The sequence below is a fragment of the Amborella trichopoda genome, chromosome 10 (genome assembly GCF_054954075.1).
Source record: "Amborella trichopoda isolate Santa Cruz 75 chromosome 10, AtrichopodaSantaCruz75HAP2 v2.0, whole genome shotgun sequence".
Lineage (NCBI taxonomy): Eukaryota > Viridiplantae > Streptophyta > Magnoliopsida > Amborellales > Amborellaceae > Amborella > Amborella trichopoda.
Genome location: NC_142345.1, coordinates 44,421,102 through 44,436,198, shown reverse-complemented (window position 1 = coordinate 44,436,198; position 15,097 = coordinate 44,421,102). Strand labels below are relative to the sequence as shown.

The 15,097-nt window shown below is 35.6% G+C and overlaps 1 protein-coding gene across 1 annotated transcript; it reads left to right on the top strand.

Annotated features, from left to right (window-relative positions):
- Window positions 1-10,794: 10,794 nt before the first annotated feature.
- Window positions 10,795-15,097, top strand: LOC18447466 (DUF2996 family protein). Its single transcript, XM_006857563.4, has 4 exons — window positions 10,795-11,299; window positions 13,384-13,586; window positions 14,634-14,706; window positions 14,798-15,097. The coding sequence occupies exons 1-4, from the start codon at window positions 11,086-11,088 to the stop codon at window positions 14,950-14,952; spliced, it is 645 nt and encodes a 214-aa protein (XP_006857625.2). The 5' UTR covers window positions 10,795-11,085; the 3' UTR covers window positions 14,953-15,097.

Genomic DNA, 15,097 nt, shown 5'->3' with positions numbered 1-15,097 from the left:
GCGCAAGCGACCTCATTATTTTGAAAAATAACCTTTTTAATAAAATTATGATGTTAGAAATTTTAAATGCTGTAAATTCTTAGAAATAAATTTATTTATTTATTTTTCTTGTCTATTGTTAGAAAATTTTAGAAATAAATGTGATAGTTCTGCTTTTACTAAAATTGTGAGATTTCTTTCTACTGTTTTTTAATATTTAGACATTGTAAAATTCATATGCAAATGACTACCTTATTATCTGAAAACTGATATTTTTGCAATTGATTATAGCAATGTCTGTAAAATGTTTATTTGTTAATTGACATCCTATAAAATGTGACAATTCCTTATTCTTGAATTTCTATAAGAGTTTTTCTATACATTGGCAATTATGCTAGAATGTCTTTACGAACTGCTACCTTTCTAAATTTGAGCCCAAAATATTTGATTGGTTATTTTTGAAATGTTATTGAAAGTGACTGTTATTAATGGTTTCAGTGAAATTCATATTAGTGATTTCAGTGATATGTTGAGTGCATGATATTATTTTTTTCGAATGTTTAAAGAGATTTAGAAATATTTTAAGTATGCAAGTGGACTTATCCGATTCGCCGGTGACGTATAAGTGGACCTATCTGGGACGTCGGTAGGGATTAAGTGGACTCATCCGGTACGTCGGTGAGGTAGAAGTGGACTTGCAGGGATTAAGTGGACCTATCTGGGACGCCGAAAGGGATTAAGTAGACCCATCAAGACGTTGATGTGGTATATAGGTGACCTACTTGAGACGCCAGTAGGGTATTTTGTGAAATTCTTTGAATTATGCACTTTCGTTAAAGTGTTATATGCATTTCAATTATTCGGATTATACTTAATTATGCATTTTTTTAAAGTGAAACTGTTAATGCATTTCTGTTCATAGATCTCCTTTTTGAAAATATTGATATCCTTCATCCATGATTATTTTTAGGATTATGATGATCATTTACTGAGTAGCCAAACTCATCAAACTATGGTAAACATTTTTTTCAGGATAACTGCAGATTCATTTTGAGTGCTAGTCAAGATCAACTTTGGAAGATATTGTTGTTGCGCTAGCTTTCTTTTGTTACTTTGTAAGATCTCGCCACTGTAAATTTGTCCTATCAAGAGATGTATATATGTTTTGACTGTCACATCTCAAGAACATCTGTATTGTAAATTCTTGGGGTGTGACAATTATGGTATCAGAGCAATAGGTTTAAGATTCTTAGGAAATTTAAAAAGAATGTACTTAAAATCTCATTTATTGCGTTTACAGACTGGGACGAAGTCAAGATCCAGAATAGCTGAAGCTAATATGAAAGGAATTCCCAAAGCCTTGGAAAATATGGTTGCTCTAATGCAATATCAGATGGAAAACAACAATCCACCCAGGCAGTCAGTTACGGGAAATGGTGGGAGTAATATCGAACAATTTAAAAAATTGAACCCACCTTCTTTTAAAGGTGTTGTAAACCCACTGGAAGCCTAGGGATGGATTATGCAATTGGAGAAAATATTCGAGGTTATAGAATGTCTTGATGATAGGAAAGTGGCCTTGGCAGTTTTTATGTTAGAAGGTGAAGCACAACACTGGTGGTGAATGACAAAAGGAGTATTGATCAAAGAAAATTAACCATTGACTTGAGAAGTATTTTTAGAGGCATTTAATGAAAAATATTTCCCAGATTTTATTTGAGACAAAAAAGAAATGGAATTTCTTGAATTAATCCAAGGAAATCGGACAGTAGCGCAGTACGAGGCTAAGTTTACGGAATTGGCCAGGTTTGCACCACATATGATTAACAATGAGGCAAGAAAAGAGAAATATTTTGAAAGGGGTCTCAGGCCAGCTATTAGAAGCAGAATATCAGTCTTGAAATTGAGAACTTATGCTGAAATAGTGGATCGAGCCCAAATTGTCGAAAAAGATTTCGAAGATTGCCAAAAGATGAAAAATCAAAAAAGTCATGTTAGACCCACATCATCTAATCGACAACAATTTGAAAGGCTAAACAAGAAGCTAAGGCCCTTGCCACTTCAAAGCCCAATAGAACTATGTAAAAAATGTGGAAAAAACCATGGGTCGAGCCCTTGTTATTGGAATACTGGAGCCTATTTTAAATGTGGAAAATTGGGGCATCAAATTAGAGAATGTTCTAGCTTACAGATGCAACAGCTTCCAAAGCAGGGAGAGATAGCTCAAAAGCTTCAGATGAAGGGAAAAGTGTTTGCGATCACCCAACAAGACGCTCAGGCCTCAAAATCAGATCCAAAGTACTCTTATTATCTTCTAAAAAGTAGCTCATGTTTTGATTGATCCTGGATCTACTCATTCATTTGTGTCACCACATTTTGCATGCCACTTAAAAGTAGAACCAGAACAATTACAATACATTTTAGAGGTAGCCACACCGATGGAAAATCCAATTGACACCAATATAGTGTACAAATCATGTGTAATAAAGATAGAAGAAAAGGAACTGTTAGTTGATTTAATACTCATAGAATTTCAAGATTTTGATGTAATCTTAGGCATGGATTGGCTTTCTGTATACCATGCAAGTATTGATTGTTGCAAGAAAATGGTTACCTTTAGTATTCCGGATCAACCAGTATTTTACTTCAATGGTATCAAAGAAGACTCCCCATCATATTTAATCTCCTGTATTCGAGCTAATTGCCTCCTTCAAAAAGGGTGTCAAGGTTTTCTTGCCTATATCAAAGAAGATAGGAAGGAAGAGATAAATTTGGATACCGCTCTAGTTATTCGAGAATTTCCTGACGTTTTTCCTGAAGAATTGCCAGAATTACCTCTTGACAGGGAAACTGTATTCTCTATTGAATTATTGCCAAGTGTAGCCCCAATTTCTAAGGCACCTTACAGAATAGCACCTGCAGAACTTAAGGAACTGAAACAACAATTGGAAGAATTATTAGATAAATGTTTTATCAGGCCCAATGTGTCACCTTGGGGTGCTCCGGTATTGTTTGTTAAAAAGAAAGATGGGACTATGAGATTGTGTATTGATTATAGACAGTTGAACCAAGTGACAGTGAAAAATAAATATCCATCACCTAGAATTAACGATTTATTTGATCAATTACAAGGATCACAAGTGTCTTCAAAAATTGATCTTAGATCTGGATACCATCAGCTTAAGATTAAAAGTGAAGATGTTCTCAATACAGCTTTCAGGACAAGGTATGGCCATTATGAATTTTTAGTCATGTCTTTTGAATTAGCCAATGCACCGGCTGCATTTATGGATTTGATGAATCGAGTCTTTAAGCCCTTTTTGGATAAATTTATTGTGGTATTCATCGATGATATTTTAATTTATTTCAATAATCAAAAAGAACATGAGCAGCATGTAAGAATGGTATTGCAAATATTAAAAAAAAAGGAAATTGTATGCCAAACTTAGTAAATGTGAATTTTGGCTTGAAAAAGTGACATTTTTAGGACATGTCATATCGAAGGAAGGTCTATCAGTTGATCCTTCAAAGGTTGAAGCCATTGTTAATTGGAAACAAACAAGTAATGTGACTGAAGTTCGAAGCTTTTTGGGGTTGGCAGGATATTATAAAAAATTTGTAGAAGGATTTTCTCGAATCGCAACCCCATTAACTCGATTGACACAGAAAAATATCAAATTTAAGTGGACAAGTGAATGTGATGAGAGTTTTCAAGAACTAAAAGTTCGATTAACTTCAGCACCTATTTTAACTATTTCTGAGGGGAGTGAGGGATTTGTGATGTATAGTGATGCTTCACATAAAGGTTTGGGTTGTGTATTAATGCAATATGGGAAGGTAGTGGCATATGCATCCAGACAGTTGAAAGAATATGAGAAAAAATATCCAATTCATGACGTGGAACTGGCTACAATAGTATTTGTTTTGAAAATGTGGAGGCATTATCTATATGGTGAGCAATTCGAAATATACACGGATCATAAGAGCTTGAAATACCTCTTCTCTCAAAAGGATTTGAATATGCGGCAGATAAGATGGATGGATTTCTTAAAAGATTATGATTGTACAATCCATTATCATTCAGGAAAAGCTAACATTGTGGCCGACGCTCTAAGTAGAAAGTCTACGGGAGTCTTAGCTCATCTAATGATTCAAAAAATGAGATTGTTAGAGAAAATAGTGGATTGGGATCCGGTTCCGTCCATTAATGGTGTGGTAAGTATGATTGCCAACATTAAGGCAGAACCCCAATTAATCCAACAGATTCGATCGGTACAAAAGAAAGACCATCAGCTAATAACAATTGTAGAAGAGGTGAAGCTGGGAAAGAGAGACGAATTCTCTATATGTAGTGGAGATTTGTTAAGATTCAAAGGTCAGATTTGTGTCCAGAATGATGAGAGTGTGAAGAAAGCTATCTTGGAAGAAGCACATCACTCTAGTTATACGATACATCCCGGAAGTATTAAAATGTATCAGGATCTGAAAAAAACTTTTTGGTGGAATAATATGAAAAAAGATGTAGCGTTATTTGTGTCTAAGTGCCTAACATGCCAGCAAGTAAAAGCTGAACATCAAAGGCTCGCTGGGTTGTTGCAGCCTTTACCCGTGTTAGAGTGGAAGTGGGAGCACATCTCTATGGATTTTGTCTCTGACTTGACTAGAACAAATTCAGGACATCATAGCATTTGGGTCATTGTAGATCAGCTGACCAAAGCTGCCCATTTTCTGCCAATTCGCACAACGTACACTGTAGATCGACTGGCCCAGTTGTACATTAAAGAAATAGTGCGGTTGCATGGAGTTCCAATCAGTATTGGATCGGACAGGGATACTCGGTTTACTTCTAAATTTTGGGCTAGGCTACAGTCAGCCATGGGGACGAGACTCACCTTTAGCACTGCCTTTCACCCCCAAACTGATGGACAATCGGAGAGGATCATCCAAACCTTGGAAGATATGCTAAGGGCCTATATCATTGACTTTACAGGAAGCGGGGATGACCATTTACCCCTGATTGAGTTTACTTATAATAATAGCTTCCAAGCCAGAATTCAGATGGCACCATACGAAGCCCTATATGAAAGGAAATGCAGGTCACCCATCTGTTGGGACGAGGCTGGTGAAAGAAAGCTTTTGGAGCCAAAAATTATCCAGGTAACCACAGATAAGATAGCATTAATTCGAGAAAAGCTCAGGACAGCTCAGAGTCGGCAAAAGAGTTATGCCGATAACCAAAAGAGAGATCTTGAATTTGAGGAAGGTAATCGAGTTTTTCTAAAAATCTCGCCAATAAAAGGCATTATGAGATTCGGCAAGAAAGGAAAGCTGAGCCCACGTTACATCGGACCATTTGAAATCCTGGAAAGAATCGGAGGTGTCGCTTATAGACTTGCCTTACCACGCGAATTGGCAAACGTCCATAATGTCTTCCATGTATCTTCACTACAAAAATATCTGCCCGACCCATCCCATATCTTGAAATATGAACCTTTACCGATCAAAAAGAATCTATCTTTCATTGAGCAGTCAATTTTGATATTAGATAGAAGGGTCCAAGTGTTGCGCAACAAAGATATTCCTTTGGTCCGTATATTATGGCGGTATCATTCAAGAGAGGAGCCGACTTGATAACGAGAAGACGATATCAGAGAAAAATATCCCTATCTTTTTCAGTAATCAGGTACACAAATTTAGAGGACTAAATTTTTTTTTAAGGGGGGGAAGAATGTAATAATCCTAAAATTTCAAAAAAAAATAAATAAATAAATAAATAATAAAAATATTTATTAAAAAATTAATAAAAATCATAATATTAACGGTGTTAATAGAAATAAATACAAAATAAATAAATAAAATGATAATTATATATCAGTAATGATAATAATGATAATAACAATTTTATACCGTTAAGATATTGCTATTTTTTTTATATATTAACAATATATAAAACGATATTATTATTAATATACTTGAGGGTTTAATTTTATTTGGATGAACCTTAGGTCCACCATCTCAAAGACTTTATGTTAAACTCCTTAAAACAACACCTTGCATTGAGGTGCCTTGTTTTTATTCGACATTCTCTCTCTCTTAAAACTAAAACCCATCAACGGGTTTCTCTTTCTCTCTCTTAAAACTAAAACCCATCAACGGGTTTCTCTCTCTTAAAGCTGAAACACCATTATCAGCAGGCTTTTCTTTTTCCCTCTCAAACCAAAACCCCATCAACGGGTTTCTCTCCCTCTTTCTCTAGCATGGTTAGAGTTTATGTTTAGGTAATGATATTTATGTGCCTTCTTTCACCGGAAAAGATTCTTCATTCACATCGAGTCTCTGAAGAAAGTATCGATGTTTTTGTGTGGGATGGAACTGATGCTCCCATAATTTCAGAGTTAATGTACGTGACTTCATTATTTTGAAAAATAATCCGTTCTTTTTAAAAATGAAATGAAATAATTATTTCTGCTTATTATCATGAATTTTAGGCGCGATAAATTTTATGCGCAAGCGACCTCATTATTTTAAAAAATAATCATTTTAATAAAATTATGATACTAGAAATTTTAAATGCTGTAAATTCTTATAAATAAATTTATTTATTTATTTTTCTTGTCTATTGTTAGAAAAATTTAGAAATAAAATTATTAGAAATAAATGTGATAGTTCTGCTTTTACTAAAATTGTGAGATTTCTTTCTACTGTTTTTTAATATTTAGACATTGTAAAATTCATGTGCAAATGACTGCCTTATTATCTGAAAACTGATATTTTTGCAATTGATTATAGCATGTCCGTGAAATGTTTATTTGTGAATTGACATCCTATAAATTGCGATAATTCCATATTCTTGAATTTCTATAGGAGTTTTTCTATACATTGGCAATTATGCTAGAATGTCTTTACGAACTGCTACCTTTCTAAATTTGAGCCCAAAATATTTGATTGGTTATTTTTGAAATGTTATTGAAAGTGACTGTTATTAATGGTTTCAGTGAAATTCATATTAGTGATTTCAGTGATATGTTGAGTGCATAATATTGCTGCTTTCGAATGTTTAAAGAGATTTAGAAATACTTTAAGTATGCAAGTGGACTCATCCGGTTCACCGGTGAGATATAAGTGGACCTATCTGGGACGTCGGTAGGGATTAAGTGGACTCTTCCGGTACACCGGTGAGGTATAAGTGGACCTGCAGGGTTAAGTTGACCTATTTGGGACGCCAATAGGGATTAAGTAGACCCATCAGGACGCTGGTGGGGTATATAGGTGACCTACTTGAGACGCCAGTAAGGTATTTTGTGATATCTTTTGAATTATGCATTGTCATTAAAGTGTTATATGCATTTCAATTATTCGGATTATACTTAATTATGCATTTATTGAAAGTGAAACTGTTGATACATTCCTGTTTATAGATCTCCTTTTTGAAAATATTGATATCCTTCAACCATGATTATTTTTAGGATTATGATGATCACTTAGTGAGTAGCCAAACTCATCAAACTATATTAAACATTTTTTTCAGGATAACTGCGGATTCATTTTGAGTGCTAGTCAAGATTAACCTTGGAAGATATTGTTGTTGTGCTAACTTTCTTTTGTTACTTTGCAAGATCTCGCCATTGTAAATTTGTCCTATCAAGAGATGTATATATGTTTTGACTCTCACATCTTAAGAATATCTGTATTGTAAATTCTTGGGGTGTGACAAATGGCATTTTAGAAGTTAGTGTCCTAAAAGTTTATTTGTGGAATGCTTTGTCTTTTAGTTAAAATTTCAATTTTACCCTTAATAGAATATCGCTATTTTTTTATAAAAATATCCATTATACCTTTCTAAATGACCAAAAATGCCCTTTTTTGAAAAATTTTGTACTACAATTCAAGAGTATTTAAATATCCAAAAATATCTAGAATTTTAAATATATAAACCACCTAGTAGTGTAGCCTAACAAAGCCATCTAATAAACATTTAAATTCACTTAGAGACCTTTTTAGTCATAAATCTTTCTACCCATGCCCTTCTCTCTCTCTCTCTTACTTTACCATTCAATTATAACTCTTTCTCTATCCCATGCCCCTCTCTCTTCTCTCCATTTCTTCTGGCCAAAACACAAAAATGGAGGCTTCTCTATCCCGTACATCTCTGTGAAAATCATGCAACAAATGAGAAGTAGCTTCTTTAAAATGTATTTTCTCTCTCTAACTCCCACTTACTTTATTAATCTCTCCATTGTCTCTGCTCTTGTCTCTACAAATCTCTCAGTATTGTACTTGTTCTTTGTGATGCTTAATGCTTTGTGATACATTTGCAAAGCATGTAATAGGTATATTTGCTTTGTGCTTCCTAATGCATTGATGCCAAAAGTGTTTTTTACATTGAAGCGAATGGGCAATTGGTCGTTTGTTTATTGTTGTTTCTCTATATTCTGGTGGTGGTTTTTGTTTGTGTTTTTTTGCAATTTTCAGTGAGGTGTTGATACCTTGTTTACTAAAATTACGGCCTAGGGTTATTGTACTGAAATAAATCGAGATGGTGGCCAAAATTTAATTCTAAGTTCACATAAATGGCAAGGTCCTAAGCCCTTATTTCATGTTCAAAAACCTTAATATTGAAGTAGCTTTCTCTAATACTCTCTCTAAGATTCCACGTATTGGGAACTGACCATATTGTTAGCGTAGTATTCTACATCATTATAGACATATATCAGTGTTTGTATGGATTTATATAAATTCTCTCCGTTGAAATGTGTAATACTAGAATACCCCCCCTAACAATGTCTTTGGGCGTCTGAATCACCTAATTATGTGGTCATGCTGGACCATTTAATACGTGTCCATCGATATATGAATAGACTCGCTTTCTTCACGTAGATGTGCAATGCTCATATTGTAGTTGTGCTCTCCGCTGAGCACAGTGTGTATATGGAGTATGTTGCCGTATCCTCCCTAGTTGGCATGATACACACTCCAATTTATCTCTATTGGGTGCAATCGACTTAACATATGATGTGTAATGGAAAGCAGAAATGAAGCGTAATTACGCGCATATTACTGCTATAGAAAAAAATTTTGAAAATTTAGATATTATATTAGAGAAAGGTTTCTATGATTTTCTTACAGCATAGAAGTTCTATCCTCTCCCTACCATTCAGTCGTCCAATTTTGATGAAGAGAGCGACTCACCGTTTGATTTTAGATCCGACGTCTCAAAGTATTTCATTTTTAGCTTTTCTTTATACAAATTGTATGAATATGAAATTTGGTATGTGACATCTTCTCATTGGGGTGCACTTTTAACAAAAAAATTAAAAATAAATTTTTAATAAAATATAATGACCAAAATATCCCTTGAATCTTTCAGGGTATTTTGGTCATTTTAATTTATAGAAAATATTTTTTTTATTTTTTTTGTTAGTGCGAGTTTAATAGAAGAATGAACATCCAAACTTTGGCACCAAAATAGTTTATAAAAAAAATTATAAATAAAATAGTGTAGAGACGTAACATTGTGATAGGGGCAATATTAGCCCTCCATTCAAAATTGACGATTGGATAAAGTGAAGGATAGAACTTTTATGTTGTATGGAAAGCATAAAAACTCCTATATGTGGATAAAATTTAGAAGGTTGACAATATGAATTTTAGAGGACTTTGGATTTTGAAAATCTGAACTTCTCTTCGAAAGTGTGGCTTGCTAAAAAGTTTCGTATTTTTAATATTAAAAGTTTAGAGAGCTTTAGATTTTCAAAATTAGAACTAATTTTAAGTCTTTCAACCACCTAAAAAGTGGTTCAAATATTTGATTAAAAACGTTAAACTTTGGATTTTTAATATCCGAAATAAAAGTAACGTTACCATTTAAAAAAATACAAAAAATAGGTATGAATGTAGGAGAACAACTTTAGGAGGATATGCACGCACAAAATTGATTTCTTTAATAAGAGGCCCTATGACGTACCACTGCCATAGGGTCGGTACTGCACATAGCGGCCGGTCAGCCTTGTCCTCAAGAACTAAGGCCTGTGTCAAATATGGCCTGAGGATCAGGCTTGATTGGGCTAACATGTCCAGATGGTTGAGGCCAAGCTTGGATCAAAACCACAAGCAGGCTCCACGCAGGCCTGATGTCTGCTTTATTTTTTTCTTTTTGTAGTCTATTAGGCTCTGTCCACCTTGGGCCTAGGCCCCCTTTGGCCCAATCTATGCCAGGCTCAGGACGAGGCTGGCCCAAATCAACCCAAACCGGTTGCAGGCCCTACACTACCCCTTTACAATATCCCCCACCTCAAAACCCTACCAAAAAATGCAGCCAAGGTTTAGCCGATATGTGAACACTTAAAAATCAATAATCTAAATAATGTGTAAGAAAATACATTGTTTTAAAGCTTAAATTCTATACTTATCATAATATGGAATTCCAAGAAGAAAAGAGTAAAGGAGACGATACATACGATAGGGGTGGTAATGGAACCTACCATACCCAGGATCCAACGGGTAGACCCAACCTTGGGTCCGGGTATGGGTCCAAATTTTTGTTTTGAACCCAAAAGGTCGGGTCTGGATCTGGGTCCCGCTAGACCAGACGCGTTGCCACCCCTAACATGCAAGGAGAAAAAGAAGAGTATGAGATAATTCTCGGAGGAGGGAGAAAGGATGAAAAGAAAGGACATACAGGGGAACGTTTTGAAGAATTCAGGCTATCTTGGTCATTTACCATAGTGACATGCATTTTCTTGTCCCTCTGTAGAAAAAACAAAAAAAAATACAAGAAAACATGGCAAAAAATTGTACAGATGGAATGAAGAGTTTAGCCATATGAATACTAGAGGCTGGCATTTCTCTAGCAAAACAGCTCCCTGCCACTCAAAAGAAGAAATAAAAGGTGAACAAGCCCATCCAAAACAACAAACTGATTCTTATTCATTCTCCACCCTGAAATCCCTCGGCTAAGAAGGGAATTTCACATAACACCGCCTGAATTCCGAAACCCCATTCTCTTAAGTTCATGAAATTGTTCTAAATTGTAAGGAATTCTCAAGTTTAAGTGCATTAAATAGTTGTAAAAAGTAGGTATCAATTTTTCAGCGACAAGCACTTAACATGGCTGCTCAATCTATCAACATGTATAGCCCTTCAATTCAATGTACGAGGTCGAAAAGGAATTTTTCTTTCCCTGTTTCATCTTCATGTTTTCAAGTGGGAAAATCGGAGTTGAGAGGCCAGAAAATGGCTGGTGGAGAAGTGTTGGTTGTTTTCAGGCGAGGACCTCCGAGGAGAATTGTCATGTGTTCAGCTGTTCAAGAATCACCAACAGGTAAGCATTCTTACTCAGTGTTAAAACTTAAAAGAGTTAGAAAACAATACTCAGTTCGGGACATGCCACGCAGAATTCCAACACTGCTCATGTGTGTAGTAGAGCTGGAAAGTTTCTGTTATGTGTTTCATTGTAAAATTCCTAGATCATGGAACAACTTTTATTAGAACATAAATGAAAATTAATGGAAACTGTTTGCTTAGAAGCAAAATTTAAAAACTTGCCACCAAAAGGAAAACAAAATTACATAAGAAAAAAAAGATAATTATAGGCAAGTTATGCCCAGAAAAGATGTACCAATTTCCCAAAGATTTGTCACCACAGAAACGATGGATTTTGAACATAAATTCAAGTATCCAACTCATTTAGCTAGTATTTAAGTGACACAAAAAGGAAACCAAGAGCTCTTTTGCCGAAACTCCTATGCTTAATTTGCTTTCTATTTTGGAATGCCCATTATGTTTTTTTTCATCATGGAATTTCTTAACCCTTCTGAATTCCACTGCAATGACATGCTCCAAAACATAAAGTATCAGTGCTTAAAAAGTTGGACTCATCTCTAGCTCACCAATTACTAGAGCCGAGGTCCACTTTTAAGCTTGTCCAAGTCATACTGGGTATTTCTCAATATTAAAAATTCAAATATTGTGAAAAATTCAGAAGTCTTGTCTGATTCCTCAGTTCTCAGCCTAGAATCATTGTCTCCCAATCTGGATCGATTTGGGCGAGTCCCAAGTCAACCCAAGTCTTGAGTTGGGCCTGCAATTTTTCAAAAACAAATTTAATTACATGCAAATTTCAGGCTAAATGCACCGCCAATCCCAAATTAAGTAACTCTTAACAATGAGACTGTACAGAGGCTTGTTTCCCATCACTAGCTAGTGAAAGTTCATTCTTTATCTAACAATATCTACTTTTATTAGGGTTTTCTAACCAGTCATGCAAGAATCTACACGACCACAAATCACTTATGTTAATATGATCCAGGGCAGAAATATACTCATCATATGATTTATAGAATGATCTTCTTATAAATAAGAAAATGTTATACTTAATAACAGAAACATGGTTGTCAGAAAATAGAAATACTTCTCCAAATAAAACAGGGTTTTGTGAGATAGTAGAATCCAAGTAAATATTAACGAGAAGTATGAGAAAATAATGGCTCAATTCAAACCAAAAGTGCCCTCCAAAATGCTAATGGTATGTCACTAAGATATAGGAAAAATATTTGCCGAGTCAAGTAACCCATCCCCTGAAAATTTTTTGGTTTTCGAGGGATATAGGGTTTGGAACATATACCAAATCACTGGAGATTCTTTTCTGCCTCGAATCCATGAATTTGGAGATCTAAAAACAGTGCAAATTTCATGATTATGGAAAAATTAAAATGAATTTTTCCAAACTACAAAATATATTATGTCCAAGACTCGAAATTCGCTCTTTTTATTTTTTTGGGCATTCATAATCGTAGTGATATGGGAACTACAACTTAATTAGAGACATGTATGGGGAGATTCAATCTTCATGAATTGGAGGATCATGGCATCTAATGACCATGCTGTCGAAATCTTCATATGGGCCTTCAGTATCTATGAACCACTGTTACAAAATCTCTAGTCCAAGTTAGGACTTACCGGAGTCGGACCAGAATGGGAGAAAGATGATTTTGTGCCAAGAAACCCAAGAATTGGCCGACTCACTCTTCTTTCTGTAATTTTTTAGATTCTTCATTGAAAATTCCCCCGACTTCTTCTCGCCCAAGTCAGACTAGAGGGGTTCAAGCTCGGGACGCTGATGTGTTGGAGCCCGAGTCCAACTCTTTAATGGTCCAACTCTTTAATGGTCCAATCATACATGCTGCTATGATCACTAACGAATTGATGCAACATTGCTCCATGCACATTAAGGCTCTAGTAGTCACATGAAACCTTAACAATTTGATGATTAATCAGGTCTTTTCAGATTGGGTTTGTCTTCCTTTTTCTCATACAACAGGTTACCTTTGCCTCAATTCTCAGTAAAGTCTATAATATATATTCTTCATTTTCCTTTTCTTATTTACTTTTCTCAATGAATTTCAGTTGCATCTGAAACTAAAGAAGCAGTTAAACCAGAAGGAGAAACTCCAGTTAAAGAAACTCCGGCAAAGCGAGCAGCTCCAGCAAAAGCTCCAGTCAAAGCATTGCCTCAATTTATGGAAGAGGATGTTATCCCTTCTCTTAGGGCTATTCTGGAAGCCGAAAATGATATCTCAGAAATCGAACTCTCATTTAGTGACAATAAGGTCAGTTTTCTGCAACCTTCATGAAGCATGATATTCCTAGAGGCCATGTTTTTAATGATCAATGGGAAAGTGCACTATAGCTCCACAAAGTCACAAACTACACAAAACCTAAGGAAAGGGGCTGGGGTTGTGGCGGTAGCATCCCCACACCCAGTTATCACATCATGGTATCTATGCCTACGGTTGACACTTCCAATTAACATATTCAAAATGTAACTCCCTAATCTATTAAAAAACAGGCAGGGACCTGTCGTCCCCACTGAAGTATCCAAAAAAAAAAAACAATACAAAACCTTTGATCCCATGGTTTGAGACCTTCCGATCAATGGATGACTCATGATCGAGAGATAATGGGACCCCACTCAAACATGGAACGAGCCAATTAGTACCTTCCATGTTCCCTTATTCATTGCCTGTCCATAGGTTGGATGGTGGGGATAACCTTAGGAAGCATGGTTTTCTGTAGTCTAAAGGTCGGATTCAGTGCAGAACCTCCAGGGGCCTGACCGAGTAACCCTGAACTAACTCGGGAGAGTCCAACTCAGATTAACAACAATTAAAGGATTGGAGGCTTGGGGAATTCCATGGTTTTTCAGTCCGAAACGATGGCTTACGATCTGGACTAATTGGGTTCACATTTGGGGAATGGGTGGGACCGATATTGCTTGATTTAACCTTTCGCTAGAATGGACGGTCTAAATTCGCTTCGGATGGAAAGCCGAAGGACATTCCCCTTTGGAATAAAAAAATAGGTGGAAAATGACTAATAAAAAATATATAAGGATAATGCATAATCCAAATATATGGAAAACCAGTAATCCCTGATCCTGAAACTTCAAAACATTGTTTTGACATACACAACTTTAGTTAATCTTTTATATTTTTATTTCAAACAACCACCTACCCTGCCTTACTGCATATTGTGATTATGGTTGGTTTCCATCTTGCAAAAATAGAGAGGGAAAAGGAGTCTTTTATGGACCTTGATGACTTTTTAATCACTCTCTCAAATTTCTCATGCTTTGCTTTTTCTTGTTTTAATTCCAGTTAGAGGGCTCCTTTGTAAAGGATGGCATACCTTACAATTTTTGGGCTTTCTTCCCTAGTGGCAGCCTTGTAGGTGGGAGCCTAGTTCTCTCTCTCTCTCTCTCTCTCTCTCTCAATGCAATTCTCAAACTCAATGTACTTTTATATGCTTTACATTTTGCCAGGGCCAAAGGGGTTTTCTCTATCATCTTATGGATCAGGAGCCAGTACTGTGGAGCCATTTCTCATTGATGAGAAAAAGATAACATCAAAGCATGTGGTCTTTTGGGTAGAGAAGCGTTTGGCAGCTCAAGGCATTCTTCCTGTATGGAGGGAATGATCAATCAGTAGTCCACCCAATTGTAAATCAATGAGAGTTGTATTAATCCATAGTATAATTTGATATATTAAGCCAACATTTATTGCATGCCGTAGGGAAGATGGCAAACCAAACAACGCTCCATAATTTTGGGTAATTCAGTGGC

Excerpts from the sequence above, each read along its gene's own strand:
- LOC18447466 (XM_006857563.4), top strand. The coding sequence starts at position 11,086 with ATGGCTGCTCAATCTATCAACATGTATAGCCCTTCAATTCAATGTACG. Across the intron at positions 13,587-14,633 it reads TCTCATTTAGTGACAATAAG|TTAGAGGGCTCCTTTGTAAA; the intron begins GTCAGTTTTCTG and ends TTTTAATTCCAG. Across the intron at positions 14,707-14,797 it reads CCCTAGTGGCAGCCTTGTAG|GGCCAAAGGGGTTTTCTCTA; the intron begins GTGGGAGCCTAG and ends ACATTTTGCCAG.